Source organism: Meles meles, chromosome 9 (assembly GCF_922984935.1).
Source record: "Meles meles chromosome 9, mMelMel3.1 paternal haplotype, whole genome shotgun sequence".
Classification (NCBI taxonomy): Eukaryota; Metazoa; Chordata; class Mammalia; order Carnivora; family Mustelidae; genus Meles; species Meles meles.
Genome location: NC_060074.1, coordinates 78,946,773 through 78,974,160, shown reverse-complemented (window position 1 = coordinate 78,974,160; position 27,388 = coordinate 78,946,773). Strand labels below are relative to the sequence as shown.

Sequence of the window (27,388 nt, the reverse complement as noted above, 5' to 3'; positions counted from 1 at the left end):
GATGAGGCTGCCTCCTGGATCCAACCCCAGTAACTATTATACTTTTACTACTTTAATAATAGTAACTAATACTTATTGAGAACAATGTGCCAGGTACTGTGCTAAAAGATTAGCTTATATTATCTCCATCTTTGAAATGGAGAGAACTGGAGATGTTAACTTACCCATGTAAGCAATGGAGTAGAAATTCAAATTAAGACAATCTGACTTCGGGCCGCCTGGGTGGCTCAGTGGGTTAAGCCTCTGCCTTCGGCTCAGGTCATGATCTCAGGGTCCTGGGATTGAGTCCCGCATCGGGCTCTCTGCTTGGCGGGGAGCCTGCTTCCTCCTCTCTCTCTCTGCCTTCCTCTCTGCCTGCTTGTGTTCTCTGTCAAATAAATGAATAAAATCTTAAAAAAAAAAAAAAAAAAAAGACAACCTGACTTCAGAGCTCAGGCTCTTATTTCAGAAGAAAATACATTTGCTTTTACAGAAAGTATATATACACTGATCTCTAGTGGCAAGACATTATCTGTTTTCATTTACCCCTCAGAGTTCATGAAGTTGCACAGCAGTAATTACAATGATTATTTTTTTAAATTATAATGATTATTAAGTGATTCACAAATTTATGAGAATTGAACTAGTGAAAGAGAATGGAAACTTAGAGAGTGCAAGCAATGGGACATATTTCCTGCCCTGCTGACATGCAAGTGGAAGAGTGGGTAAAAAAGAACAGGAATAAAAGCAGATTGTATTATTTGTTTTTTTTTAAATATTTTATTTATTTGACAGAGAGAAATCACAACTAGGCAGAGAGGCAGGCAGAGAGAGAGGAGGAAGCAGGCTCCCTGCAGAGCAGAGAGCCCAATGCGGGGCTCAATCCCAGGACCCTGGGATCATGACCTGAGCTGAAGGCAGAGGCTTTAACCCACTGAACCACCCAGGTGCCCTTATGTGCTTTTTTAACCAAAGAATTCATCATTCGGTAGATAATAAGCATTAACAAAATCAGGTCATATATTCTTACATTGGACACCATTTATATTGATAGAATTAAACCCTCAAAAATATTCCAACAATTTGAGCTGTTATGATAATCTGCATGATTGTAACATAACCTGAACTGCTGTTAAAATACTCCACAAGAACCATTACTAAAATAATTGACTGTACACTACAGGCTGAATCAGCCTGGATCCAATCAGTAGAGATAAACCACACACTAATTTCAACAGGGAAAGTTTAATAAAGGTTTATTAACTAAAACAGGATTGGAGTAATGAGGGATTATTTAGGAAGAAGTCTACACAACATAGGAATAGCAGATATAAAGAGCGGTAACCACCCCCGGGGCTGAGAGTTCAAGAACACTCCCAGAGTTGCAATCTGAATCTTGTTGCAGAATGAAGCCGTGGCTCATTGGATGGCAGAGATAGTGCTGTAATGTTGACTGGTAGAACTTGCTGGGAGGTTACCCTCTAGGATGCCAGGTAAAGCTGTTGACAGGGAGATGTCTCACCACATGCACTACTACAAAACCACCACAGGGAATTATGTGGGGAAGTTCCTGGCCACCGGGTGTCACAGGAGCCAAACACTGAAGAAGCCACCTGCACAATACCAGGTGGAAACTTCGAGCACTGTAGGAGCCTCCCTGTACTCCCAAAGAATGGTCTGGAATGCAAGAGGCTACGCTGGGAGCAGACCAGACCTTCCTCCTGAAAGGTCTTAGTGCCTTCCACTGACAAAACTCAGCATCATACCAGTTGTCAAAGGAAAAAAAAAATCCTTCAGTGGCCCATCCTCCTTTTTGCAGACACAATGAAGGGTGTGTTTAGAGCTGAGAGAGAGTAGATTGATAACTGGCACATAAACCACTGTTTTCGTATCATGAGTGAATGCAAAATACCATATATTGAATACGTTCACTGATAACTTGATTTCTAAATCATTTTTTAAAGATTTTTTAAATTTATTTCACACACAGAGAGAGATCACAAGTAGGCAGAGAGGCAGGGAGAGAGAGAGAGAGGAGGAAGCAGGCTCCCTGCTAAGCAGAGAGCCCAACGCGAGGCTCGATCCCAGGACCCTGAGATCATGACCTGAGCCAAAGGCAGAGGCTTTAACCCACTGAGCCACCCAGGCGCCCCTGATTTCTAAATCATTTTGCGAGAAGACTTTACCTTAGGTAAAAGGCACTCACATTTGCTGCTGCTCAGAGTCCTATGTGGATCATGTTTCAGACCTATCATTCCAATTTGTCACCCTCATGCACTATCAGATGTGGCTACCGATGTAGTGTGGCCCATTTGCCAGACCTTGACTTGAAACCTGCAGTGGCTAGTATTAAACTGCCACAACAACATGCATCACATGTTGCATCCCGCCCTTCCTTCTAACAAGCAATTTTTGAAAGACTACAGTGGAATACACACTGGTATAAACAACATAGTAAGAATCTCTGCCCTGCTCAGGAGCCCAAGTTTTGATGGGAAAAACAACAAAGTAAAATATACAGAATGTTGGTGATAAGTAGGGCATGCAGTAAATAAAACAGGAAGGGGAGGGGCAATTTTGAGTAAGGTGGTCAGAGAGGGCTTAGTAAGAGTTAATACAAGTACAGATCTGATGTTTCTGGGGGTAAGTATTATAGGTAGAGGGAAATGCTGGTAATGTCGTGGAGTCTTGATTAGGCATTTTCAAGCAACAGCAGAGGCTGCTGTGGTTGAAGCAGAGTTAGGGAAAAAGCAGCAGCAATGAGGTCAGAGAAGTAATAATGTGTGAACATGGGAAGTAGGAGCCAGACTGTGTCCAAATAATCTCAATTCTGTCTAGAATATTCAGTAGTTTGAGTAATTTCATATTCTCTTGATTTAAAATACTAGAATGTTTTATTGAATTCTCACTGCCATTTCATCCACAGTAATGTCAATTATAAGATCTTACTTACTTTTCCATTTCTTGAAGCAGCTGCCACAACAAGTCTCCATAGGCCTTTAACTAACTTATATTCCAAAATGTATGATTTTGTGTCTTGCCAACAGGTTTAACCCAGAATTTGACAACAAATAGGTAGTAAATCTTTTAAAATAGCCTCAAAGAAATACAGATATTAATAGCAGAAAATAGTAAATATATTATTTTTTATTGAAGTATATCAATACCTAGAAACAATAAAGGGTACATTATAAAAACAGGTAAAAAAAAAAATAAGTAGGTCAAAGAGTCACTTGAAATAGAAAACTTTTTAAGTTATTCTTAAAAGTATATCAGTGGAAAAAACCTTAAATTCGTTAACTTTAAATGCTACTATATGCATTGTAAGAATACACAACTTCAAAATCTTGTTTGTTTTTTTTTTTTAAGATTTTTATTTATTTATTGAACAGAGAGAGATCACAAGTAGGCAGAGAGACAGGCAGAGAGTGAGAGGGAAGCAGGCTCCCTGCCGAGCAGAGAGCCCGATGCGGGACTCAATCCCAGGACCCTGAGATCATGACCTGAGCCAAAGGCAGCGGCTTAAACCACTGAGCCACCCAGGCGCCCAAAATCTTGTTTAAATTCTTAAATAACTACAGAGTGACTAAATATGTTCAGGATCCTTTGGGCCAAAAATTATTTAGATGCACCTAGCAAACCAAATACAGTTGACCTTTGAAAAAAATGAGTTTAAACTACATGGGCCCTCTTACATGCAGACTTTTTTGCAATCCAGTACCATAAATTTATTTTCTCTTCACTATGATTTTAATATTTTTTCTCTAGATTACTTTATTGTTAGAATACAGTACATAATGTATCACCTGTTTACCTTATTGGTAATACAGCTTCCGGTTGACTGTAGGCTATTAGTAGTTAAGTTTTAGGGGAGTAAAAGTTATACATGGATTTTTGGGGGGAGTCCGGAGGAGTCAAAAGTTATACATTGGGGCACCTGGGTGGCTCAGTGGGTTAAGCCGCTGCCTTCAGCTCAGGTCATGATCTCTGGGTCCTGGGATTGAGTCCCGCATCTGGCTCTCTGCTCAGCAGAGAGCCTGCTTCCCTTCCTCTCTCTCTGCTTGCCTCTCTTGTGATTTCTCTCTGTCAAATAAATAAATAAAATCTTTAAAAAAAAAAAAAAGTTACACATGGAGTTTTGACTGTGTGGGGAGTTGATGCCCTTAACCTGTAATTCATTATGCTGTATTTCTGTTGTTTTAAAATTTTGCTTATAAAGGTGTTAATTCATTAATTCAGAGTAATACTGTAAAACAATACTCTGACTTGTATTTGCTACACTTTGAATATTTGGAGGAATTACTTTTGAGGGGGGCTTTATACATTTGAACCATTTGAGTTACTAATAATCACATTGACAAATCCAGAAAATTTCCCCACCACCACTGAAATTATCCATCAGAATCACAGTAGGTTCCCTATGTCACATGCAAAAATACCTTCTAAGTTCTATAGCCATACATTTCAATCAGGTTCAAAAGGGAAGAAGGGATGAAAAAGTAAAACTGTAATAACAATTTTAAATACCATACTCCATTTTCCCTGAAATTTTTGTCTTTGAGTTAGTATAATAGTCTAAATTTTGCCAAAAAAACTAAGACAAATATTTCTTCGGTCTTCCAAAAATTTAAATACTTCTTGGGTGTTCAACTCAAATTATATGTAATCACAAACCTGTAATAAAGCACAAGGTTAGCAAAACATTTAAAAAAATATTCACCTCAAATAAATATAATTTTATCTTATGTTATAGTACCTTTGTTCTATTCACTTTTTTCAGCTTGCTAAGAAGACTCTAGATTTCTTTTCAATGTTTAAAAGCAACTGATATTTTCATTTCCTCTTCCCTTTAAAAATGGTAGAAAAATCTATTTTAAAATAGAGGCAAATGCTCCTTGACACATTTTTCCTCGCCTCAAAACAGACCTATATTTGGTATGTATTTTTTTACATTTTTAAAATGGGAGACAGAGGATCATAATGAAACAATTTTCTTTTTATAACTAGGTCTGGCAGAGTGACATATCCATGGGACACACAAGAAAAATACTGTGTGTGTAATTTTTATACATATATACATATGTGTATATATATATGACACACCATTGCCTTATATAGTACCCCTAATTTAAAAGACTGCATTAAATTCACTTATCTATTTATCTATTTTAGATACAGCAATTACTATCATTTAAGATAAAACAATACTGATGTTCAAAATACTTCTGTAGATGATATGGAAGATATGTGTTTGCCCCATAACCAGACAACTACAGGCAACAACTAAGCACACAAACCAGAAACATAAGTAATATACTATTCATTATGAACAAGTTCTAGTCAGCTTCATATCACATTTAATGGCTAAAAACTAAAGAGCACCTAGCAGAAGAAATAAATGCTTTCATGTGAATCAAAAAGGTTCACTTAGCATACCCAGCAATACTGACCATAAAGACAACATTACACATCAGCCTCTTACTTAAGATTCTTAAGATTCTATCTCCTTGGTCTGCTTCAAAGAGCTCACTATAGGTTGATTACATACATTTATGCTGCTTCTCAACAGAAGCCAAGTTCATAGCTTTGCATGTGATGGCATCCTTGACAGGATGACAGGATGTCTCAAATACACAGAGGTACTCAATGTGCACTTTCCAACTTACACATAGGAATATGCTCGCTTTCTATAATGTGTATTTAAGAAGAGCTCAAGACTTTCTTAATAAAATCTAGATGGCAATGAAATTTTCTAAGTCATGAAAGACTATCTGAAAGCTATTAAATAAATTTTAAGTACACCTTATTCTGAATAATTCAAATAATATCTTAATTTTAAGTACACCTTATTCTGAATAATTCAAATAATATCTTTAAGCAAATTTATAATGTACAGAGTTTAGCCTTGCCAATATGGAAACTTAATTTAACAAAAGAGAAAGAAAAGAAAACTATTCAAAGCCTCTAGCCAGAGATAAAATTGTAAATAATTTTAGGCTTTCTAACAAAGTACTTAAATTTTCATACAAAACCATAACTCTTCTTTCCTTAAAAATATATTCTCTAGTAGAATACCAAACTAGAAAAGAGATCTGAATAAATCATACCTAAAGCATGATCTTTCAGTGTAAAATATTTTCCCACAGATCCAAAGAGACCAAAAACTATGACATAAAACCAAAAAACAGAAGCCTAAGGACCCAGGCTATGAAAAACATAAGAGACCAGATCACCAAAAGAAGCATAAGCTCACAATCACATAAGACAGAACATCTATACAAAAGTTTTAAAAATAAAAAAATAAATACAGGCCATAGAATTACGTTAAAAGTGAAAAGTCGGTACATTTTCATGAAAGGACATAAAAACTTTGTGAATACTGTAACCACTATATAAATACAGGCCTACACCAGAGATATTGTGGGTTCAGTTCCAGACCACTACAATAAAGCAAATATTGCAACAGTGAGTCAAATGAATTTTGTGCCTTCCCAGTACATATAAAAATTACATTTATACTACACAGTAGTCTATTAAGTGTGCAATAGCATTATATTTTAAAGAAACAATGTCTATATCCCAATTTTTAAAATATTTAAATTAATTTAAATTAATTAAAAAAATTTTTATTGCTAAAAAATGCTAACCATCATCCAAGCTTTCAGCAAGCCTTAATTTTTTTGCTGGTGGAGGGTCTTGCCTTGATGTTGATGGTTGCTGACTGATCAAGGTGGTGGTTGCTGAAGGTTGGGGTGGTTGTGGCCATTTCTTAAAATAAGACAATAATGAAATTTGCCTCACTGATGGACTCTTCCTTTCACGAACAATGTCTCTGTAGCATGAAATACTGTTTGACAGCATTTTACCCACAGAAGAACTTCTTTCAAAATTACAGTCAATCCTCTCAAACCCTGCTGCTGCTTTATCAACTAAGTTTATGTAGTATTCTAAATCCTTTGTTGTCATTTCAACAATCTTTACATCATCTTCACCAGGAGTAGATTCCATTTCAAGAAACCACTTTCTCTGCTCACCCATGGGAAGCAATTCCTCATCCATTACAGTTTTATCATGAGATTGCACCAATTCAGTCACATCTTCCGGCTCCACATCCAATTCTAATTCTTTTGCTATTTTAACCACATCTGCAGTTACTTCCTCCACTGAAGTCTTGAACCCCTCGAAGTCAACCATGAGGGCTGGAATCAACTTCTTCCAAACTCCAGTTAATGTTGACATTTTGACCTCTTCCCACGAATCACGAATGTTCTTAATGGCATCTAGAATGGTGAATCTTTTCCAGAAGGCTTTCAGTTTACTTTGCCCAGATCCATCAGAGGAATCACTATCTATGGCAGCTACAGCCTTACGAAATGTATTTCTTAAATAATAAGATTTGAAGGTTGAAATGACTCCTTGGTCCATAGGTTGCAGAACAGATGTTGAGTTGGCAGGTATGAAAACAACATTAATCTCATTGTACATCTCCATCAGAGCTCTTGGGTGACCAGGGGCATTGTCAATGAGCAGTAATATTTTGAAAGGAATTTTTTTTTCTGAGCAGTAGGTCTCAACTGTGGGCTTAAAATATTCAGTAAACCATGTTGTAAACAGATGTGCTGTCATGCAGGCTCTGTTATTCCATTTATAGAGCACAGGCAGAGTAGATTTAGCATAATTCTTAAGAGCCCTAGGGTTTTCAGAATGGTAAATGAGCATTGGCTTCAACTTAAAGTCACCAGCTGCATTAGCCCCTAACAAGAGAGTCAGCCTGTCCTTTGAAGCTTTGAAGCCAGGCATTGATCTCTCCTCTCTAGCTATGAAAGTCCTAGATGGCATCTTTTTCCAATATAAGGCTGTTTCATCTACATTGAAAATCTGTTGCTTAGTGTAGCCACCTTCATTAATTATCCTAGCTAGATCTTCCGGATAACTTGCTGCAGCTTCTACATCAGCACTTGCTACTTCACCCTGCACTTTTATGTTACAGAGACGGCTTCTTTCCTTAAACCTCATGAACCAACCTCTGCTAGCTTCAAACTTTTCTTCTGCAGCCTCCTCACCTCTTTCAGCCTTCATAGAATTGAAGAGAGTTAGGGCCTTGCTCTGGATTAGGCTTTGGCTCAAGGGAATGTTGTGGCTGGTTTGATCTTCTATCCAAACCACTAAAACTTTCTCCATATCAGCAATAAGGCTGTTTCGCTTCCTTATCATTCGTGTGTTCACTGGAGTACCACTTTTAATTTCCTTCAAGAATTTATCCTTTGCATTTACAACTTGGCTGACTGTTTGACGCAAGAGGCCTAGCTTCCGACCTATCTCTGCTTTTGACATGCCTTCCTCACTAAGCTTAATCATTTCTAGCTTTTGATTTAAAGTGAGAGACATGCGACTCTTCCTTTCACTTGCACGCTTAGAGGCCATTGTAGGATTATTAATTGGCCTAATTTCAATATTGTTGTGTCTCAGGGAGTAGACAGGCCCGAGGAGAAGGAGGGATGGGGGAAGGACCAACTGGTAGAACCATCACAACACATGCAGTATTTATCAATTAAGTTTGCTGTTACGTGGGTCTGGTTCGTGGCACCCCAAAATAATTACAATAGTGGGGCGCCTGGGTGGCTCAGTGGATTAAGCCGCTGCCTTCGGCTCAAGTCATGATCTCAGGGTCCTGGGATCGAGCCCCGCATCAGGCTCTCTGCTCCGTGGGGAGCCTGCTTCCTCCTCTCTCTCTGCCTGCCTCTCTGCCTACTTGTGATCTCTCTCTGTCAAATAAATAAATAAAATCTTTAAAAAAAAAAATAGTAATTACAATAGTAACATCAAAGATCACTGATCACAGATCACCATAACAAATACAACTATAATGAACAAGTTTAAAAGACTGAAAATTATCAAAATGTGACACAGAGACACTAAGTGAGCAAATGCTCTCGTTAAAAATGGTGCCAATAGACTTCCTCGATGCAGAAGTACCACCTTAGATTTGTAAAAACACACATCTGCGAAGCACAATGAAGTAAAGTGCAATAAAACAAGGTATACTGTATCTGTATAGGTATACCTATATTGTATTAACCTTCAGATTTGGGTTATCTCTTTTGGGAGGTTTAAGGTATTAATTTTTAATCTCAAATTCTTTACAAAGAAATCTACCTCCCTCTGAAATAGTAAGTCAGGTAGTACTTCAAGTTTTTTCCTTCATGGAAATAGTTGCTGGAATAGAAAAATCTTTTCATGCTCTAATAAAGATTTTGAATGTAAATCTTTTTCTTCTACAGAAATCAATTATTGGTAATATATCTTCTTCTCTTAGCAAATTAAAGAACCGTTGAATCACATATTTAATACCAAAGAAAACATGATATAATTTTAAAATGTGTTTATACACCAGCTCAAGACAATCAATTAACCTCCATTTCCACTTGAAAAACACAAGACAAAAAGAAGTTTTTACTAGCCTACTCTTCAAAAAAGGGGACGGGTGGCTACAGGGGCTAATTCAGAAATTATAGTTGTCCTTTATCTGCCAGAATGTAACTCATGAACTGTCACCCCTTTCTAATTCCTGTATGTTGTCACACTTATTGCTTTCTTTGCCCTCTTGGTATGTACGAAGCTGCTCCATGAAGCCAGCATTTGGACATATGGAAGGCCTTGCATTTTTCACCAAAGAGAAAGCACTTGTAAATGAAATTTCTTCAGAATTCATCAGGAAACCTATTACAATTGCAGCAGCCCTGGAAACTCCTGCATTACAATGAACAAGAAGCACTCCATCCTGCAATAAAACCAATCAAAAATCTCCATTATTCACTTAGAAAGGTTGTTAAATCACTTGTACATTCTTATGCTACTTGAAATTATAAAAATACTCATTTTATCAATTTGTTTGATTCAATGTATTCAATTACCAAAATACAATTCCTTATAAGCAATGAATGGAAAAAAAAATCAATCAATTAATCCATCAAACAACTTCTCTTCCTACCCCCCAGGGATTGAAATGCTTTGATAATGTATTTGGAATTTTGAAGAAGTATCTTTTATCAAACTGAAATAATCTAGTAAAGTATATGTAAAAGCCTGTGTTAGGAGATACACATCTATAAATAAGAGAAAAGCCACAGGTAATATACATATAGAAATAAATAAAACCATAGTCGTAACACTAAACAGAAAGACCGAACCATCATAGGCCCACGGTGTTCCTACAAAGAAACCAGTTTCACTGGCTTGGTAATCTATGTGTAAAATGACCAGAAAGGAAAAAATTTTCTACCCTCGGATATAATTTATTCTGGAAGGGAGTAGCTTAAAAAAACAGTTAAATTTATGAGGTAGTAAAATGATGACACAAACAGCTCATGACAATGTGAAGTGGAAAAGGCAATTAGATACCTTAGCATCGGGTCAATAAATGAAAAATGTCTCAGATAACTTGCAAATGATACTTTACAAGTGAAAAGGGACACAGTGCAAGACCAATGCTGATGGGGTAATACTGCATTAATAATGAAATGATAGAGCTGACAGAAAAGCACTGATCCAGGCTGCCTCAGGCTTTTAAAAAGTTAATTATCTAAACAAAATGAAGCGAACTGGAAGCACACCTTACAGAATTAGACATATAGTTACTTCATTTCCTGATTCTTCTTTTGGTTCAACACAAAAGAAAGACTGGAACAGGGAAAGGGGGAAAAAATAAAACCTAAACTGAGAAGTTTCTACCCAAAGCATATATTAACAATACCATATTTATGACTCATTGGATCATTTCACTTTTCCAAGGTAGTTTTCTCACAATTATAAATCTGTTGAAAATTCCTTTCCTAATCTATTGCAATAAATTTACAAATGCTTCTTATTTCAAGAAAACCAAATGATTTACAATAAAATTAGTTAATCTTTTGGAAATCCTCATATCAAAAAGACAATTTCAATTGTTTTCTTATATATATGATTATGGGTTAAGTATCCGACCTAAGTATTCTCAGGAAAATTATTGGCTTTATATCCCCTTTCTAGAACTCAAAATAGTAATAATTCAAAAATTTATAAAGAAACTTTTTCTTTTGCACCAGCTGTTGTCCTCTGCCTAGAAGGCCTCTGCTCCACTTCTTGGTCTAGCTAATATGGGGTTCTGTTCTAAGTAGTCTGTCTCTTTCTGAGTGAGATGGGGTCAGGGGAATATCTTAGCCATCTTTGTATGCTGTGTCCTTAGTGCAGTTTTAGGCACATAGGAGATATTCCATAAATGTTTGCCAAGCAAATAAATTAATTCTGTTTTCAATTTCCAGAAAGAAAGTGTTCTCTTAAAAATCTGAATCATCATTTTGCTCTGGGCAGATAGAAATCATGTTAAAGTATTTCTAGTTTATCAAGCATTCTTTGTTCTCATGCTGTTGTAACTTTTCAACTAAACTGCAAGCTCCTTGAGGGCAGTAGTATGTATGTTTCCCTCATATCTTCTCAGAATAAGTAATTAATATTTATTGACAGATAAACCGAGCCAAGTTTAGGTCTTTTTTAAATGAGTCTTTTGATATCAAATGTTAAAATATATTTATGTATATCAAAATGTTACCAGTAGTTATGTCTAAACGGTGTAAGGATGGTAAATTTTTACTTATCTGTATTTTTTAATTTTTCTACAATGACATTGTTTACTTACATCATGTTTTTAAAATCACATCACATAAAATGAGTAATAGAGTGAACGTGGAATATCAAATACACCTTTTCATATTAACAAAACCTGCACATAAAAATAGGGAGTCAAGTAAATTTTCATAAAAGAACTCTTAAGGCTATAGAGGTTAGCCTACTACTTTCCTCTCATGTGTATTTGTCTCTCTCTCTTTTTTTTTAAAGATTTCCTTCATTTATTTGACAGACAGCGATCACAAGTAGGCAGAGAGAGAGGAGGAAGCAGGCCCCCTGCTGAGCAGGGAGCTCTATGGGAGGCTTGACCCCAGGACCCTTGGGACGGAGGACCCAGGCAGAGGCTTTAACCCACTGAGCCACCCAGTCGCCCTGTATTTCTATCTCTTAATGCAAAAACCTAACAAATAATGCATAAGGCAGAGATGGAGGAAAGGCAGAGAAACCAAACAATAGGGTTTTACACAGAAAACAATGAGAAAAGACATGGGAAAAGAGAAGAGAATCCTTTTGGCAGCTGAATGTGAAAAGATAAAACAAGTAAGTATAGGGCCTAGAAAGGTAGTTTTAAGACAGTCAATTCACTGAGTAATCACATTTAATAAAATGTGTACATACAACAGAGGAAGTCATGAAAGGATCTCTTCTAGAAAAAAAATGAAAAAAATTCAAGAATTCTATTGCTAAAACTAAGTATGTATTAATCTGAACAGTAAAGAGTTTTCAGGGCAAGGAAATATTGGCTGAGATTAGGATTGCAGTATAAAACATAATGCTTGAGAAAATTAGAACAGATTATGGAATTTTAATACATCTTATAGCAGAAACATTTTAGGTACCTACTCAGATTCTCTTGGTGCCATCATGTCATGGGCCCTAAGATTCTCCACCTCTTCCTCCACTTCTTGGCCAACTGCTCCCCTTAGGACTGATGAGTTTTGCTTGCCTAAGAAGGCCTGGCTCTTCCCCTGTGGTGGTCTCTGCATAAACAAGTAGGCCCTGAGTTCTGGACTCTCCTGCTGCTTCTGAATGTGGATGAGAAGTCAGACCACAGACTACTGAGTTTGGCTTCAAAGCAGCTGCTAAAGGAGTGGAGTGTTGTAACTTGGAATTGTGGGATTAGTTACCTCCCCGTGGGCAAAGTTTGATCGTGTAGAACAGGAGCTGACAGAGAGCCAGATGAATTCTCTCTTCTCTCCCTCCCAAAGTCTGTACAGTGGCGCAGTTTCTTTGTCCTCCCTGCCTGCTGAGCATCCAACTATTTCACTGGCAGCTCACTGTGCAGTTGTGCTGAGCAAGGGAAATGCATCATTCTTTCGCAGCTTCCCATCCTTTCCTGAGTCACCTCCCTTTCTTCCCACTCTCACTGCCCATGGATTCCATCTTTCAAATGAAGCACCAGCTCTTAATCTTTGTCTCGGGTTCTATTTTTTAAGGAAACCCAAGAAAAGGAAACTTTTAATTAATTATTACCCTTTCCACATTTTACTTGCAACATGTACATGTCTTCAAATATGAATATGTATATGGATGATGCCTACATTTTTCTTTTACCATTTAAGGCATATTCCACATCTCCTTAGAGAAGCAGCTAATACAGAAACATGACCATGTTTATTTTTAACACTATCACAACTATCACAACTGACACATATCATAACGGAATGTTATAATTTAGATCTTATAAAAGTTTTCATAAGAGAAAACACTGGCCAATATTAGGCCTTGAATTAGAAACCCTCCTCCTCTTCTTTTATCTAAATATCCACTATTAAATAAAGCTGAGTGGCAGAGTTGGATAGATTTACATTTTCCAGATAATCTAAAGGAAAGCACCTAGAACAGTGCTGGACATGTAAAGCATTCAGTAAATTTTACTAAATATAAAAAAGGAGGGGCGAGGGAAGAAAAAAAGGAAAGGAGAAAAGGTAGAAGGGAAACCATTACCCAGATTCAACTAAGCTGGATTCTGATGTTAAGTGTCATTGTTAGGTGCCCCGGGACAGTTAACTTTTCTCTGTAAATGCTTCTACATTCCCATCTACTTATGTCACATAAACTTTGTAAGAATTATATACTAACAAAAAGTGACATCATTTCAAGGTATAATTACTGGTAACAGCCAACCTAGAAGCTCAGTGTTAACTTGGATCTATTACCAAAGTTGAAGTAGGACATTATCTGTCCAGAGAACCAATGGACAGCTTCTGATCAGCATTTTCATACAATCTAGTAAAGTAATACACATTTAGTCTTTAGAGCACCCTATAATTTTCTATTGTTAAAAATGCATAAATTCAGTATCCCTACCACAGCCATAAAAATGCAAATAATCTTCATAAATACATCGAAAGGACTACAGCAGCATCCATCCCATACTCCATCTGATTATCTTGCAAAGTGGTCAGAGGGCAGGTGGTTATAAACCACTGAAGGAAATCTAAGTACATATAAACACAGGAAAATTCAGTAAGTGGAGAATTTTATCTCCTACCATTTCTCAGGAAGCTATAGGAAGATGAGAAATTAATGTTAAAAGTAAGTATCTCGGGGTGCCTGGGTGGCTCAGTAGGTTAAAGCCTCTGCCTTTGGCTCAGGTCATGATCCCAGAGTCCCGGGATCGGGCCCCGCATCGGGCTCTCTGCTCAGCAGGGAGCCTGCTTCCCTTCCTCTCTCTCTGCCTGCCTCTCTGCCTACTTGTGATCTCTGTCTGTCAAGTAAATAAAATAAAATCTTTTAAAAAATAAATAAATAAATAAATAAAAGTAAATATCTCATAAAGAGGCACCTGGCTGGCTTACTCAACAGAGCGTGCAACTTTTGATCTCAGGGTTGTGAGTTTGAGACCCACATAGGGCACAGAAATTATTTAAAAAAAAAAAAAAAAGTACATATCTCATTGAGGGGAAAAAAACTGGACACCTAAATAGTTGTAGAAGTTCATGAAAGATTGTTGGGGGGAAATTTCATAGTCATTCTTTATGGATTCATTACAGAGAATAAAGATTGGATAATGGACTTGTATTTTAAAATTTCTGCCTTTGAAAAACTGTGGATCAAAACAAAACTTACCTTCATTTTCACTTGTTCAATAAATTCAAAACATTCTGGAAAATAAGACAGGATATTGGTTTCAGGCAGATCCAATATAGAAATGCTCTTATATATAAAGTCACCAAGGAACGCATTTTCAACTCCATATGCAACATTGAGAATATGAGTCACCTTAAAGAGAAAAAAAAAGATGATTTTTAAAACTTATCTACGAATTAATATTAGGCAAGAGAATGGGATGTTGAGATTTGTAACAAGAATAAACAATTTAAGCATAAGTCACTTAAATAATACGTGCAGGAAGCCTTCTCTGATACCTCCCTCACCAGAAGTGCTAATTCTCTGTATTCCCATAGCACCCCTTACCTGCCCTAATTATAGCTCTCCCACTTTGAGATTATTTGTCTCTCTGATGGTACTAGAAACTCCAAGAGGGTAGGGACCATGTTTGGTTTATTCACTGTTATACAAGTAAGCACTGTGAGGGGCTCCTGGGTGGCTCAGTGGGTTGAGCCTCTGCCTTTGGCTCAGATCATGATCCCAGGGTCCTGGGATCGAGCCCCACATCGGGCTCCCTGCTCAGCAGGGAGCCTGCTTCCCCCTCTCTCTGCCTGCCTCTTTGCCTACTTGTGATCTCTGTCTCTGAGTCAAAAAAAAAAAAAAAAAAAAAAAAAAAGGGAAGCACTGTGAGTGAGCAGTGACCTGAGCACAGAAAGTACTAAAACATTTGTTGGAAAAATCCATCCATATAAAAAACTTGAATAAGGGAAGTATATCAATAAAACAAACTTCCCTTTCAGTAACTATGTCCCAATTTCCCTTCACATTCATTATAAATACGATGGTTTTCAAGAGTGGCTGGACCAGAAAACAGTATGGAGGTTCCTCAAAAAGCTGAAAATAGAGCTACCCTAAGACCCAGCAATCGCACTACTGGGTATTTATCTGAAGGGGCATGTGCACCTGAATGTTTATAGCAGCAATGTCCACAATAGCCAAACCATGGAAAGAAGCTAGATGTCCATCAACAGATGAATTGGATAAAGAAGATATGGTATATACAGACAATGGAATACTATGCAGCCATCAAAAGAAATGAAATCTTGCCATTTGCAATGATGTGGATGGAACTAGAGGGTCTTATGCTAAGCGACATAAGCTAATCAGAGAACGACAATTATCATGTGATCTCTCTGATATGAGGAATGTGAGAGGCAGGGTGGGGAGTAGTGGGGGTAGGGAAGGAAAAAACGAAACAAGATGGGATCGGGAGGGAAGCAAACTGTAAGAGACTCTTAATCTCAAGAAACAAACTGAGGGTTGCTGAGGGGTGGGAGGGTAGGGACAGGGTGACTGGGTTATGGACATTGGAGAGGATCTGTGCTATGGTGAGTGCTGTGAAGCCTGATGATTCACATACCTGCACCCCTGAGACAAATAATACATTATATGTTAATTAAAAAAAAAAAAAAAAAAAGGAGTGGCTACACATTTGAACCACTCCATGAGGTTTTAAAAGATGTCAATGCCATAGGGCCTCAAACCCAGAGCTTCCAGTGAATGAGTCTGGTTGAAAGGATGGTCATGAAAGATTTTCTTTCCAATGGTACACAAAAGCAAACTTCTACTCCATCTGTGCATTTGAGTTCCTTTCCTACAGCCTATCAAGCATATGGAAGGAGCCACGTGGAAAGTCAGTTAAAAGATTCCAAAAGTAAAATGGATCAGGAAAATAAGGCACTGTTTCTTGTTATGACATGCCTCACTTTTCTTATTCTCTCTCTTAACATGGGTGTTGGTTTTGCCTGATCTCCGTATTTTCATGTACTTCACACATATTTTAGACTATGTGTCCAGCTCTGCCTCTCTTGCCTCTACTACCCTCATAGACATGGCTCTGACAGTGCCCTACTCCTCCCCCTAGTACAGCTGACTGGATTCAGGCAGACACCCAACTTAAACAAGACTAATCAAATTATCTTTAGAAATTTTCAAAATAGGTGAACAAGACAGCTAGAATGATCCCCAAACTTGGTAACTTTAAGACAGCCACTTTCTTTTAAGTGCTCAAAGAAGCTGAAAATTTTCTGCTCCCAAATAATAAGAGTAGATTTGCAGAGAGGGGCCATGATGCCTGTGGGAGAGAAGCACCATCTTGCATGGCGTTCTATTCTCCAGTACAGCTACTTTCTTTCTGCCCTCAGATTCCAGAGAACCCCCTAAATCATTATACACATTCTCTTTCCTTACTCGGGTTTCTGTGCTTCCCAACCCAGGATTTAGGCCTTATGAAAACAGGCCATAGGCCATTTACTGACCTAACTGCCTTGTGGAAGAAAAACAGAAAACATCTCATATGTCTACTCAAGAAAGACTCTTAAGGAGACAGGAGAAACTAGAAAGAAAGGTAAAAATATTTTTAGAAGATAAAGTCTGAAATGTCCTTCTGCTTTCCCCAGTGAAGTCCTATCTATGTCAAGTCACTCACAGCCAATATACTTCTGACCAGCATTATATTATGATTCTGCCCTGCTGAAAAGTAAAAGTGCTTTACAAATATTGAGGATTACCAATGCCTGGGGAGTTTAGCTGTTGGGAAATGCAGTTTACATGTGTATTGATTAGTTCTGATTAAAAAGAATTGTACTGAGTCACAGGTGGTGGTGGGGATAGGCATCCAGTCTAAAACCCTTTCTAAGCATACTTCCAAAATGTAGTTATGGTGGTCCTAACAATGATTGCTCTTGGGAAGCTTTCTGCAATAGGAATGATAATAGCCCCTTATCGAGAACCTAGTATGTGCCAGGCATAAAAGTTACCTCACTTAATCCTCACATTTAGGCATTCTTATTTCCAATTTTAATAAATCTTATATTTTGAAAATGGTTAAAAAATCAGAACATAATAAAAAAGCATAAAGAAATCTTGCTCTCACCATGTCCCTATCTACTCCATTATCTCCCGCCTTAATGGTAACCACCTTTGTTGGTTTTCTGTATATCTTTTAGAGCATCTTTAGGCAAGTAATTTATTCCCTTTCTTACACAAAGGCAACACCTTGGGTTCCCCTCTCACTTAAATTTATCCTGGAGATTTTTTTCATATCAGTATTTACAGACCCTTCTCCTGATGTTCTTTTATACAGCTATACTGTATTCTAGGGTGTGAGTACACTATTGTTCATTTAAACAGTTCTCTATCAATGAACACATAGGTTGTTTCCAATGATTTGCTATTATGAACAATGCAGCAATAAGTAACTTGGAACATTTTATGTTATACTCAGCTTTCCATCTTTCACAGTGCTTTATACGACACAAACCAGGCACTTGGATACCTTACCAATAAAACAACTACTATTACTATACCCCAACATTAAAATGAAATTCCTATTGAAATTTCTGAAATGATCCTCCACAAGAATTTCTATTAATTATAGCACTTTACTTAAGTCCTAGAATATCCCTTTGAAATGTGCCATGCATTTAAATGAATAATCTAGTTTTGCCAAATCACTAAATTTTTCAATAAACCCTCTACTTAGCTGCTCAGTTTACCTCTGCTACTTTTAGGCCTCTAACAGGGTCACGTGTACAGAGACAGAGGGATCTTTTATTTACTTTTTAAAATTGTTATTTATTTGTTTGACAAAGAGATAGATGGCACAAGCAGGCAGAGCAGCAAACAGAGGGAAATGGAGAACCAGGCTCTCTGTTGAGCAGGGAGCCCAACATGGGGCTCAGTCCCAGGACTTAGGGATCACGGCCTGAGCTGAAGGCAGCCACTTAATCAAGTGAGCCAACAGAGGGATCAACCAACAGCCCTCAGAGGGATCTTTTAAACAGCTGCTTGATTCACATCACCAAGGTGAAAGCAAATTTGAATTGGTGTACCCTAAGAGGGGATAGATCATGAAACACTTGCCAATGAATGAATTTATCAGTTTTTCTATTTTTCATTTTTTCCTTGAAAATATTAACTTATTAGTGTAAGCAAGACTTTGAAACTTATTCTACTTATGTTAAAATATTAATCTAAGATGGATTCTATTAGGAGATATAGTAATTCTCATAACCGTATGCAATTCCAGGCCATTATCTCTATTGTCAGGCAGTTATAACAGTTACTGCAACTGCCCCCTAACTTAGTTTCCCCACACTAGTTTGTGCGACACTCCAATTTATTTTCCACAATGCCTCTGACAAGAATCTTTCAAACTGCAAATTTGATCCTATTACTCCCCTGGGCAAAGAATTTCAAAGACTTCTGGAAAAGTCCAAAGCATTTACTCTGGTTTACGTGGACTTTTATGATCTTACTCTTGCTTACGTGTCTGGCCTTGTTTCTTGGTATCCTTCTTTCTCACTCTCTAATTCCTGGGTTACTGAACTTTTTTTTTTTTTAGAATTTTTTTTTTTTAAGATTTTATTTATTTGACAGAAAGAGAGCAAGATAGGGAGAGAGGCAACACAAGCAGGGGGGTGAGAGAGAGAGGAAGGCTTCCCACTGAGCAGGGTGCCTGATATGGGGCTCGATCCTAGGACCCTAGGATCATGACCTGAGCCAAAGGCAGACACTTAACGACTGAGCCACCTAGGCATCCCTGAACTTTTTTTTTTCCCCCTGTCTCTGAAAGCATTGGCCTTTCTCTTCTGGGCCTCCACACAAAGCATTTCTCCTAACTGAACACTTTTCTGTCTGCTCCCTCCCCATCCCGTTCTGAGCAAACTTCAGTACCATTCCCTCCAGGAAGATTTCCCTGATCTTACAATTCTCAACCCAACCCAACAAACATGGGCAAAGGGCATCATCTCATATGTTCTGCAACGGCACCTGCATTTCCCCATCAAAGCACAAAATACACTGGACTAAAGCTGCTTATTTGTCTTTCTCCCCTCTATACCCCTCAAATCATAAGCTTCATGTGACTAAAAACCTCTTGCATTCTATAAACCACAGCAATTCCATGATGCTGAAATACTGTTTGACAAAATAGATGGCTGAAATTTTTTTTAGTAAATTCTGAAATAAGTAATAAATCACATAGTTGAGGGTGGGAGAAGACAGCATTGGGGAAGAAGTGATATGTGAGTTGGGACTCGGGCATGGGTAGGTCTTGGACAAGAAAAGAAGAGGAAAGTTCATCCTACAGAAAGGAACTACACAAACAGCGGTAAGAAAACATGCTTCAATATCAGGTTCATAAGAATACATGAAGGGAGACAAAGAGAATATAAAATTGGAAAGACAGATTATAAATCCACATATTTTAATCAGGTACAATAATTGTTGCAACTTTATTAAAATGACAGCCAAAAATGTTATCAATTAAACTCTGAAATGGGGGCCCCTGGGTGGTGCAGTCGATGAAGCATCCAACTCCTGAGTTTTAGCTCAGGTCACGATCTCAGGGTCTTGAGATCAAGCCCCACATCCAAGCTCAGTGAGGAGTCTGCTGAAGTTTCTCTCCCTCTCCCTCTGCCCCTCCCTGTGCTCTCTCTCTCTAAAAATAAATAAATAAATCTAAAAAAAAAAACCCAAGTCTGATATGGACTAATAGTTTCCTAAATAATTGAAACAATTAAAATACTTCCTATACATCGTGCCAGATCTGAAGCATTTTTTTTTACCTTGTACTTTTTCAGGGTATCCAGATCATGAGCAGCATCTTGTGACCCTATAAGAAATAAATCATATCATCTTGAACATAAAAATAATCATTCTAACTTTTTAAACTAATTTTTGCAGCAAGTCTATTAGTTATTTATTTAAAAAATGCAACTTGGAAGGACCTCAATCCAACCTTCTAAAAGGCAATTTAGAAATATTCACTAAAATTTGTGGGGCCCTTGGATGGCTCAGTCAGTTAAGTGTCTGCCTTCATCTCAGGTCATGATCCTGGGGTCCTGGGATAGAGCCCCACATCATCTAGCTTCTTGTTCAACGGGGAGCCTGCTCCTCCCTTTCCCTCTGCCACTCCTCCTGCTTATGACTGATCTCTCTGTCAAATAAATAAAATCTTTAAAAAAAAAAAAATGAAGAAATAAAGAATGAGAATGCACAGGCACCTGGCTGGCTCAGTGGGTAGAGCATGATACTCTTGATCTAAATCATGGGTTTAAGCCCCACATTGGGGGTAGAGTTTACTTAAAAAAACAAAACAAAACAAGGAGAATGAAGAAGAATATCTATGGCATGGAAATACATTCTCAGTATATTAGGCGGTGATACCATTAGGTTACAAAATCTATTTTTATAAAAACAAACAATATGTATATGCCTAAAAATGGACAGAAGTATAGAACAACATAGAACAAATGTTTACAGCGAGATTACAGGTGATTTTTTTTCTGTATGTTAATTTGTATTTTTTACAATAAATATCTCTTTTGTAACTTAAAAAAGGATATTTAAAAAACCATCCACAAAATAACTTAATGCCATTTGGTTTGGGAATACCCAATAGCTTAGAGCAAACACTGTTGGTCTATGAATTCTAGCCACATTCCGTGTACCAGTAAGGCTACCCCCTTTTACCATTTCTTCCTGTCAAAGTTGGCTCTCCAGATCTACCAAACCTGGAAAAGGACTTTAGCTAATAAGCAAGTCCAAATAGGAGATAACCAGTTAAAGTGAGTTAAACAATTTGAAACTGAAAAAATAGGACATTTACTATTTAAAGATTTTAAGGATTTCTTTCCTAAGTTAGGATCCATTTCCACACACAATGTTTTTCTTATCTTACCTAAGGAATCTGCCAACTTCTATTATGTGATTTTAGGTAGCTGAAAAGCCAGCAAGTACACTGGATGGTCAACAGTCTCCTTGTAATCTGAAACTCAGTTTCCTTACTGAGCCTACATTTAACTTTATTCCTAAATGTTAGCCTATGAAACATTAACATTTGTTAAAAGTTGGATGCTGAATACGCAGTTGTTTGTCATATTATTGTCTTTAATTGTCTATGCCTTTGAAATACTTCATAATTAAAAAATAATTTTGGGGGGGGCGCCTGAATGGCTCAGTGGGTTAAGCCTCTGCCTTCGGCTCAGGTCATGATCTCAGGGTCCTGGGATCGAGCCCCTTGTCAGGCTCTCTGCACAGCGGGGAGCCTGCTTCCCCCTCTCTCTCTGCCTCTCTGCCTACTTGTGATCTCTATCGAATAAATAAATAAAAATCTTTAAATAAAAAATTTAAAAAATAATTTTTCAATTTTATGCAGGAAGTTCTAACCATCTCCAGGGGGAAAATGGCTTCAAATAAATTAAATGTAAATAATCTCTTAAATAATAATTAATTCTACTCTGCCTGTTTCTTAAAAGAGAGAAAAAAAAGGAAGCATGCATGAATGAAGTTCTTTAACACTAGATTGCCATTATTATATTTATCAAAGCTGGATACTTCGATCATTTCCATTAAACACACACCCCAAACACAACAGGTTGATTACATTTCAGAATTGGCTGCTACATTTTGAAACTCACTTCCAGAACTCTATGGAAACAGAATTAGTATCCTTGAGGCCAAATAAATGCAACTTGTATGCTCTGCCTTTTCAAACAATAAGAAAATTATGAGTGTTAATAGTTGGGGAAACAATTTTAGCATAAACGGATTTCAGGTCATTGGTTTGTACATTTCATTTATTACTTGGTAGTATTACAGTTCAAGTTAATTCTCTCTAAATTCTAGATATAAACATGAGCTTTTCTTCAATTTTAAGTGACTGCTTTGTGTTACAGTCCTCTGTTAAACTTTTATTGGAAAGACACATTAAAAAATAAATACTATAAATCATGACATGACAATTGTTTTTTGCTGTTATTTCTTTTTTGTTTTTTAAAAGATTTTATTTATTTATTTGAGAGAGAACACAAGCACAAGCAGGGGGAGCAGCAGAGGGACAGGGAGAAGCAGGCTCCCCACACGGTAGGAAGCCTGATGTGGGGCTCGACCCTGGGATTATGACCTGTGCCAAAGGCAGATGCTTAAACAACTAAGCCACCCAGGTGTCCTGACAATGTGTTATTTTTGTGTGTGTTCCTTTTTTTTTCTGAAAAAGTAGAATGTTATCCTTCTATAAACTATCTTGAGATTGAAAAACAAGTATCAATTTTAAGAATTTTACTGTTTTAACAGTGCTACATTAATCATAATTGTGTTAAAACTCATAAAACTAAATACCAAGTACTTTACTGTATGAATAGTTTTGAAAATAATTTAAAAAGTTGATGAATAGGGAAATAATTAAACAAGGAGGGCTAATAATAACAATTTATAGTTTTTTTTTTACATTGATACTTACAAGCCACTAATATTCATTATTTGACCAAGGATTATCATGGAAATATAAAGAGGTATTTATAGTATTTTGCCTTCATAATATACGTATCATCTGTTTCTGTTTAAGAGATCTTTTTATGGGGGCAGCTGGGTGGCTCAGTCGGTTAAGCCTCTGCCATCAACTCAGGTCATGATCCCAGGGTCCTGGGATCAAGCCCCACATCAAACTCCTGCTCAGTGGAGAGCCTGCTTCTCCTTCTCCCTCTGCCTGCCAGCTCTGCCTACTTGTGCTATCTCTCTGACAAATAAAGAAATAAAATATTTTTTTAAAAGAGATTCTTTTTTTTTTTTTTTAAAGATTTTATTTATTTATTTGACAGAGAGAGATCACAAGCAGGCAGAGAGGCAGGCAGAGAGAGAGGAGGAAGCAGGCTCCCCGCCGAGCAGAGAGCCCGATGCAGGACTAGATCCCAGGACCCTGAGATCACGACCCGAGCCGAAGGCAGCGGGCTCAATCCACTGAGCCACCCAGGCGCCTTTTTATGAAAATGCTAATTATTGTATAAATTCTGATGTAGTATGTCAATTTATAAATCACTATATTCTTTCTTTTTTTTTTTTTAATAAATCACTATTGCCATCATCACAAAAACCAACCATTATTGCAATGGAAAAGAAATGATATTCAAAAGAGAAATGTTTTATTTGAGAAAATTTGTAGGAGTGAACATTCATAAATGAATGAAAACAGGAGCATAAATTACTATAAGGATAAAGTAAAAGAATATTTGCAGAAGAACTGCACAAAATAAGAGAGCTAAACAAATTTAATGTATTATCACCTCCCAAGAATATGGGGCTTCCTGGATATCAAAAATTCTCCATAACCTTATAAAAGATTCTAAGATTTTCACTTAGAATTGAAGAGAGGACCTCAAATATCACCAGTTGGGACTCCCTAACAGAATATATATATGACAAATAATACATGTACCTTTCGACTACCCAAGAGAAATGAAATTTTCTACTTTTACAAAGTAAGTTGGTTTTAAGAAAAGTCCTAGTTATTTTGTTGTAAAAATATAAATTTTCAAAGCCTAGAACAAAAATGCTAAGATCTTTTTGTCAACCTGTTAGATAATTCAGGGGCCTACATAAGATTTTTGAAATGCAGAAGCTGGTCTGAATTTATGAGCTAACTGAAAAAGGTTACAGTTTTACAGCTTCATTTTCTTTATTCCCTACAGAAAACAAAAATTAATTTTATACAGTCCTGGGTGGAAGTTGTGCTGCTTTGAAGAGATAAAGGAAGCTCTTTGACGCAACCTAGAAACAATCCCCCCATCTCCAGAGAGAAACTCAGTCTGGTCAGAAAAAAACCCCTGCATCATTCATGTGGAAGAACTTAAGATGTAATCATTCATGTGTCCCTCAGGAATAAGGCACTTGTAACTAGGCAGAAAAGGGTCCATCTACCTCTCACAGGAAAGGAGGGTGTACCTAATAAATATCCCATTTCCTGGTCCAGAGAGGAGACCATATAAGGTCTAGTTTCAGAAATCTCTCCCAGAACTCTCCCGGATTCTGGGAAGGGTTCCAATGCTAATATGAGAATACTACCTTGATCAGCTCACTTTGGATTGTCTAGATAAAAAAAATCATAAACAAGGTTCATGAGAGTGAAATGATATTTTAAAATTCTATTTTAAATCATTATTACTACAATGGAAGCCATATAACCGAAAAATGTGCCTAGACGTATTTTCTTTCCTAGAAATGGTGTGCAAGTCCTGGGTGAACCTTTAGACTAATTAAATGATCCCTTGATTTTCATGGGGCTTCAGAAACTTGTTGGAAATATTTATTTGAAGTGAAAGATAGCTCATGTAGCAATTCATGTAATACATAATACAATTAAAACTCATATGTATACCTGCAATTAATTTGTTTCAAAAACTTTTCACAACCTCAGGATAAACCTAAGAGAGAAACAGATACCTTTACTTTAGTTTTACAGGTGGTTTCTTGGAGGATCAGAGAGAACAAATGACTTGTGCTAGTTTATCTACCAAGAGGTAGAGCAGGACTGAAAACCTGGACTCCCTGAGGAAGTCTAAATGACAATGCAGAGCGAGAGTGGATCAGACTTGAGCATGATGTCCAGCTCTGTTATTTACTAGGTGTGCTACTTTGTGCAAATTATTTGACTATTGTTAAATTCAGGTCCCATCTGTGAAATGGAACTGATAATCTCTACTTCGGAGAGTTTTTTTTGTTTTTTTTTTTAAAGATTTTATTTATTTATTTGACAGCCAGAGATCACAAACAGGCAGAGGGAGAGGAGAAAGCAGGCTTCCCACAGAGCAGAGAGCCCCATGTGGGGCTCGATCCCAGGACCCTGGGATCATGACCTGAGCTGAAGGCAGAGGCTTGTAACCCACTGAGCCACCCAGGCACCCCTTGGAGAGTTTTTTAAAGGGAGATGCTACTGTGCACTTCACAGCAGGACCTGGCTATTTCTGACTCCCAGTTCAGTGTTCTTTCTAGTCAAGAATGGCTTGACTGCATAAATATTGGCAAATCATTAACCTTTCCAAGTCTTAATTTCTCTATTCACAAATGAAAAATAATTCAAATCTACTTGAACACACTAATTTTTTTAAAAGAATGCCATGCCACATTCTTGCCAAGCTAACAAATTTGCGCTTTTCATAACTGCTTCATTTACTATTTGCCGACCGTGCTTTATATACGGAAACAATATTCTTCCTAGTACAAGAAATCATAAAACTATCAAATTCATAGGGGGCACCTGGGTGGCTCAGTGGTTTATGCCTCTGCCTTCAGCTCGGGTCATGATCTCAGGATCCTGGGATGGGGCCCCGCATCGGGCTCTCTGCTCGGTGGGGAGCCTGTTTCTCCCTCTCTCTCTGCCTGCCTCTCTCCCTACTTGTGACCTCTCTCTCTGTCAAATAAATAAAATACTAAAAAAAAACTATCAAATTCATAGCTATGAAATGAAAACACAATTTCTCCTCAACACTCCAAAAACAGGTACTTCGACAGAGGTGGCTATAGGAGGCATGCATTTCATGATTTGTAACAGCAGAGGCAGCAAACAAACATTTGGCAATTTCAAGTACTAACTTTTCTATACCCTTAACCCTTGCTATTTACAGTTTTGCCTAATAAAAGCATTCTTTCTAATTTGATGATTTTAAAGGCTATATCCATTTGTAATCCAAGAAAATGCAACATTAACATGCTATCCTCCAGAGAAGTAAAAAAAAAAAAGATAAGAAGTTTTAAAATCCATATACCAGGTGCCATGTGGTACTAGAATCCATGCTTCTTATGGATATATTGTGGGGCAGAAACATCACTAGTCAGCTAATGGAGGTTCCAAATCTAAAAAAGGAAACATTTCAGCTTTTCAGCAGAATAGCTGACAGAACAGAATATTACACATTGGGCGGAAAAAAAAAAAAAAACCGAGAAAGTAATGCGGCTAAAAGGAATCAATGAGTTAATGCCAAATCGATATACTCACCCAGGAGCAACCATGGCTTAATAACACCAATATGCAGGTCCAAGCTAAGGTCCTGCACAAAACCACAACTACCCCCACTGCTCGGCTCTACTTCTTCCACAACATGAATTCTGGCATCTTTCCATGTTTCTATAATTTTCTTTCCAGTTAGCGTTGTCACCCTGGTACATTGCTTCCTGAGATTATTCCGGGAGAACGCTTTAATTTCCTGGTTAAGGGAGTGCATTACATGAGCAGTGGCTAAGAACAAAATACAAGCAAATCCAGCCAAGACTGGAAAAGGCCGGAACTGCTTGTCCCTTAACCCTCAGATTAAAAAAAAAAAACAACAACAACAGAGCCTCAGGTGTTCAATCCCTTCCAACCGACCGCGGCCACACACCGGAGACAAAGACTTTCAGGTCCGTTTCCCTTCAGCACCACCAAGTAAGGCGAAGTTTAATTGGCCATTGAGAAACGAGCCCCGATTGGCTGCTGTTTTTTCTTCCGGTCAGCCGAAAATCTGCATTATTCCTACCGACTCCAACATCTGCCAAGTTTGTTATTGTTGCTGCTTAAATCTAGATTTATTTTTCATGCAAGGGAAAATAGAAGACGTAATTGGAGAGACGACTTGTATTTCCTTGCTCTCAAATGCAGTCATTTTCTGGCTATGTTGAATTGGTGTCACCTGTGACCATAACCGAAACGGGTTGAAGGAAGTATAGCTGCTGCTTTTAGTGGTGTTACAAGCGGTGGCACAACTCGTGTTGTTTCGCGTGGATTTTCTTTTTCTTAGTTTGTGTATTATAGAATTTCTGCGAGGGTGCTGTAGACTTCGGAAGTAAGCTTATGCGTTTTCTTGCTATAATTTCTAGC

General features: G+C 37.5%; 2 protein-coding genes across 4 annotated transcripts; both read right to left on the bottom strand.

Annotated features, from left to right (window-relative positions):
- Window positions 1-326: 326 nt before the first annotated feature.
- TIGD1 (tigger transposable element derived 1) lies at window positions 327-8,678 on the bottom strand. Of its 3 annotated transcripts, none has more exons than XR_006820297.1 (3): window positions 6,627-8,678; window positions 4,751-4,826; window positions 327-367 (listed from the first exon to the last, which is right to left on the bottom strand). XR_006820297.1 is itself a non-coding variant. In XM_046019183.1 (2 exons), exons 1-2 carry the CDS (start codon window positions 8,401-8,403, stop codon window positions 4,813-4,815), a joined length of 1,791 nt encoding a protein of 596 aa, XP_045875139.1. In that variant the 5' UTR covers window positions 8,404-8,678; the 3' UTR covers window positions 4,031-4,812. The 3 variants fall into 3 exon arrangements, 1 of the variants encoding a protein (XP_045875139.1); XR_006820296.1 differs by lacking the exon at window positions 327-367 and adding an exon at window positions 4,031-4,653; XM_046019183.1 differs by lacking the exon at window positions 327-367 and having other exon boundaries at window positions 4,031-4,826.
- Window positions 8,679-8,790: 112 nt separating this feature from the next.
- On the bottom strand, window positions 8,791-26,933 carry DUSP19 (dual specificity phosphatase 19). The gene is made up of 4 exons (XM_046018079.1): window positions 26,531-26,933; window positions 20,328-20,374; window positions 14,716-14,868; window positions 8,791-9,760 (listed from the first exon to the last, which is right to left on the bottom strand). Exons 1-4 carry the CDS (start codon window positions 26,754-26,756, stop codon window positions 9,521-9,523), a joined length of 666 nt encoding a protein of 221 aa, XP_045874035.1. The 5' UTR covers window positions 26,757-26,933; the 3' UTR covers window positions 8,791-9,520.
- Window positions 26,934-27,388: the final 455 nt, after the last annotated feature.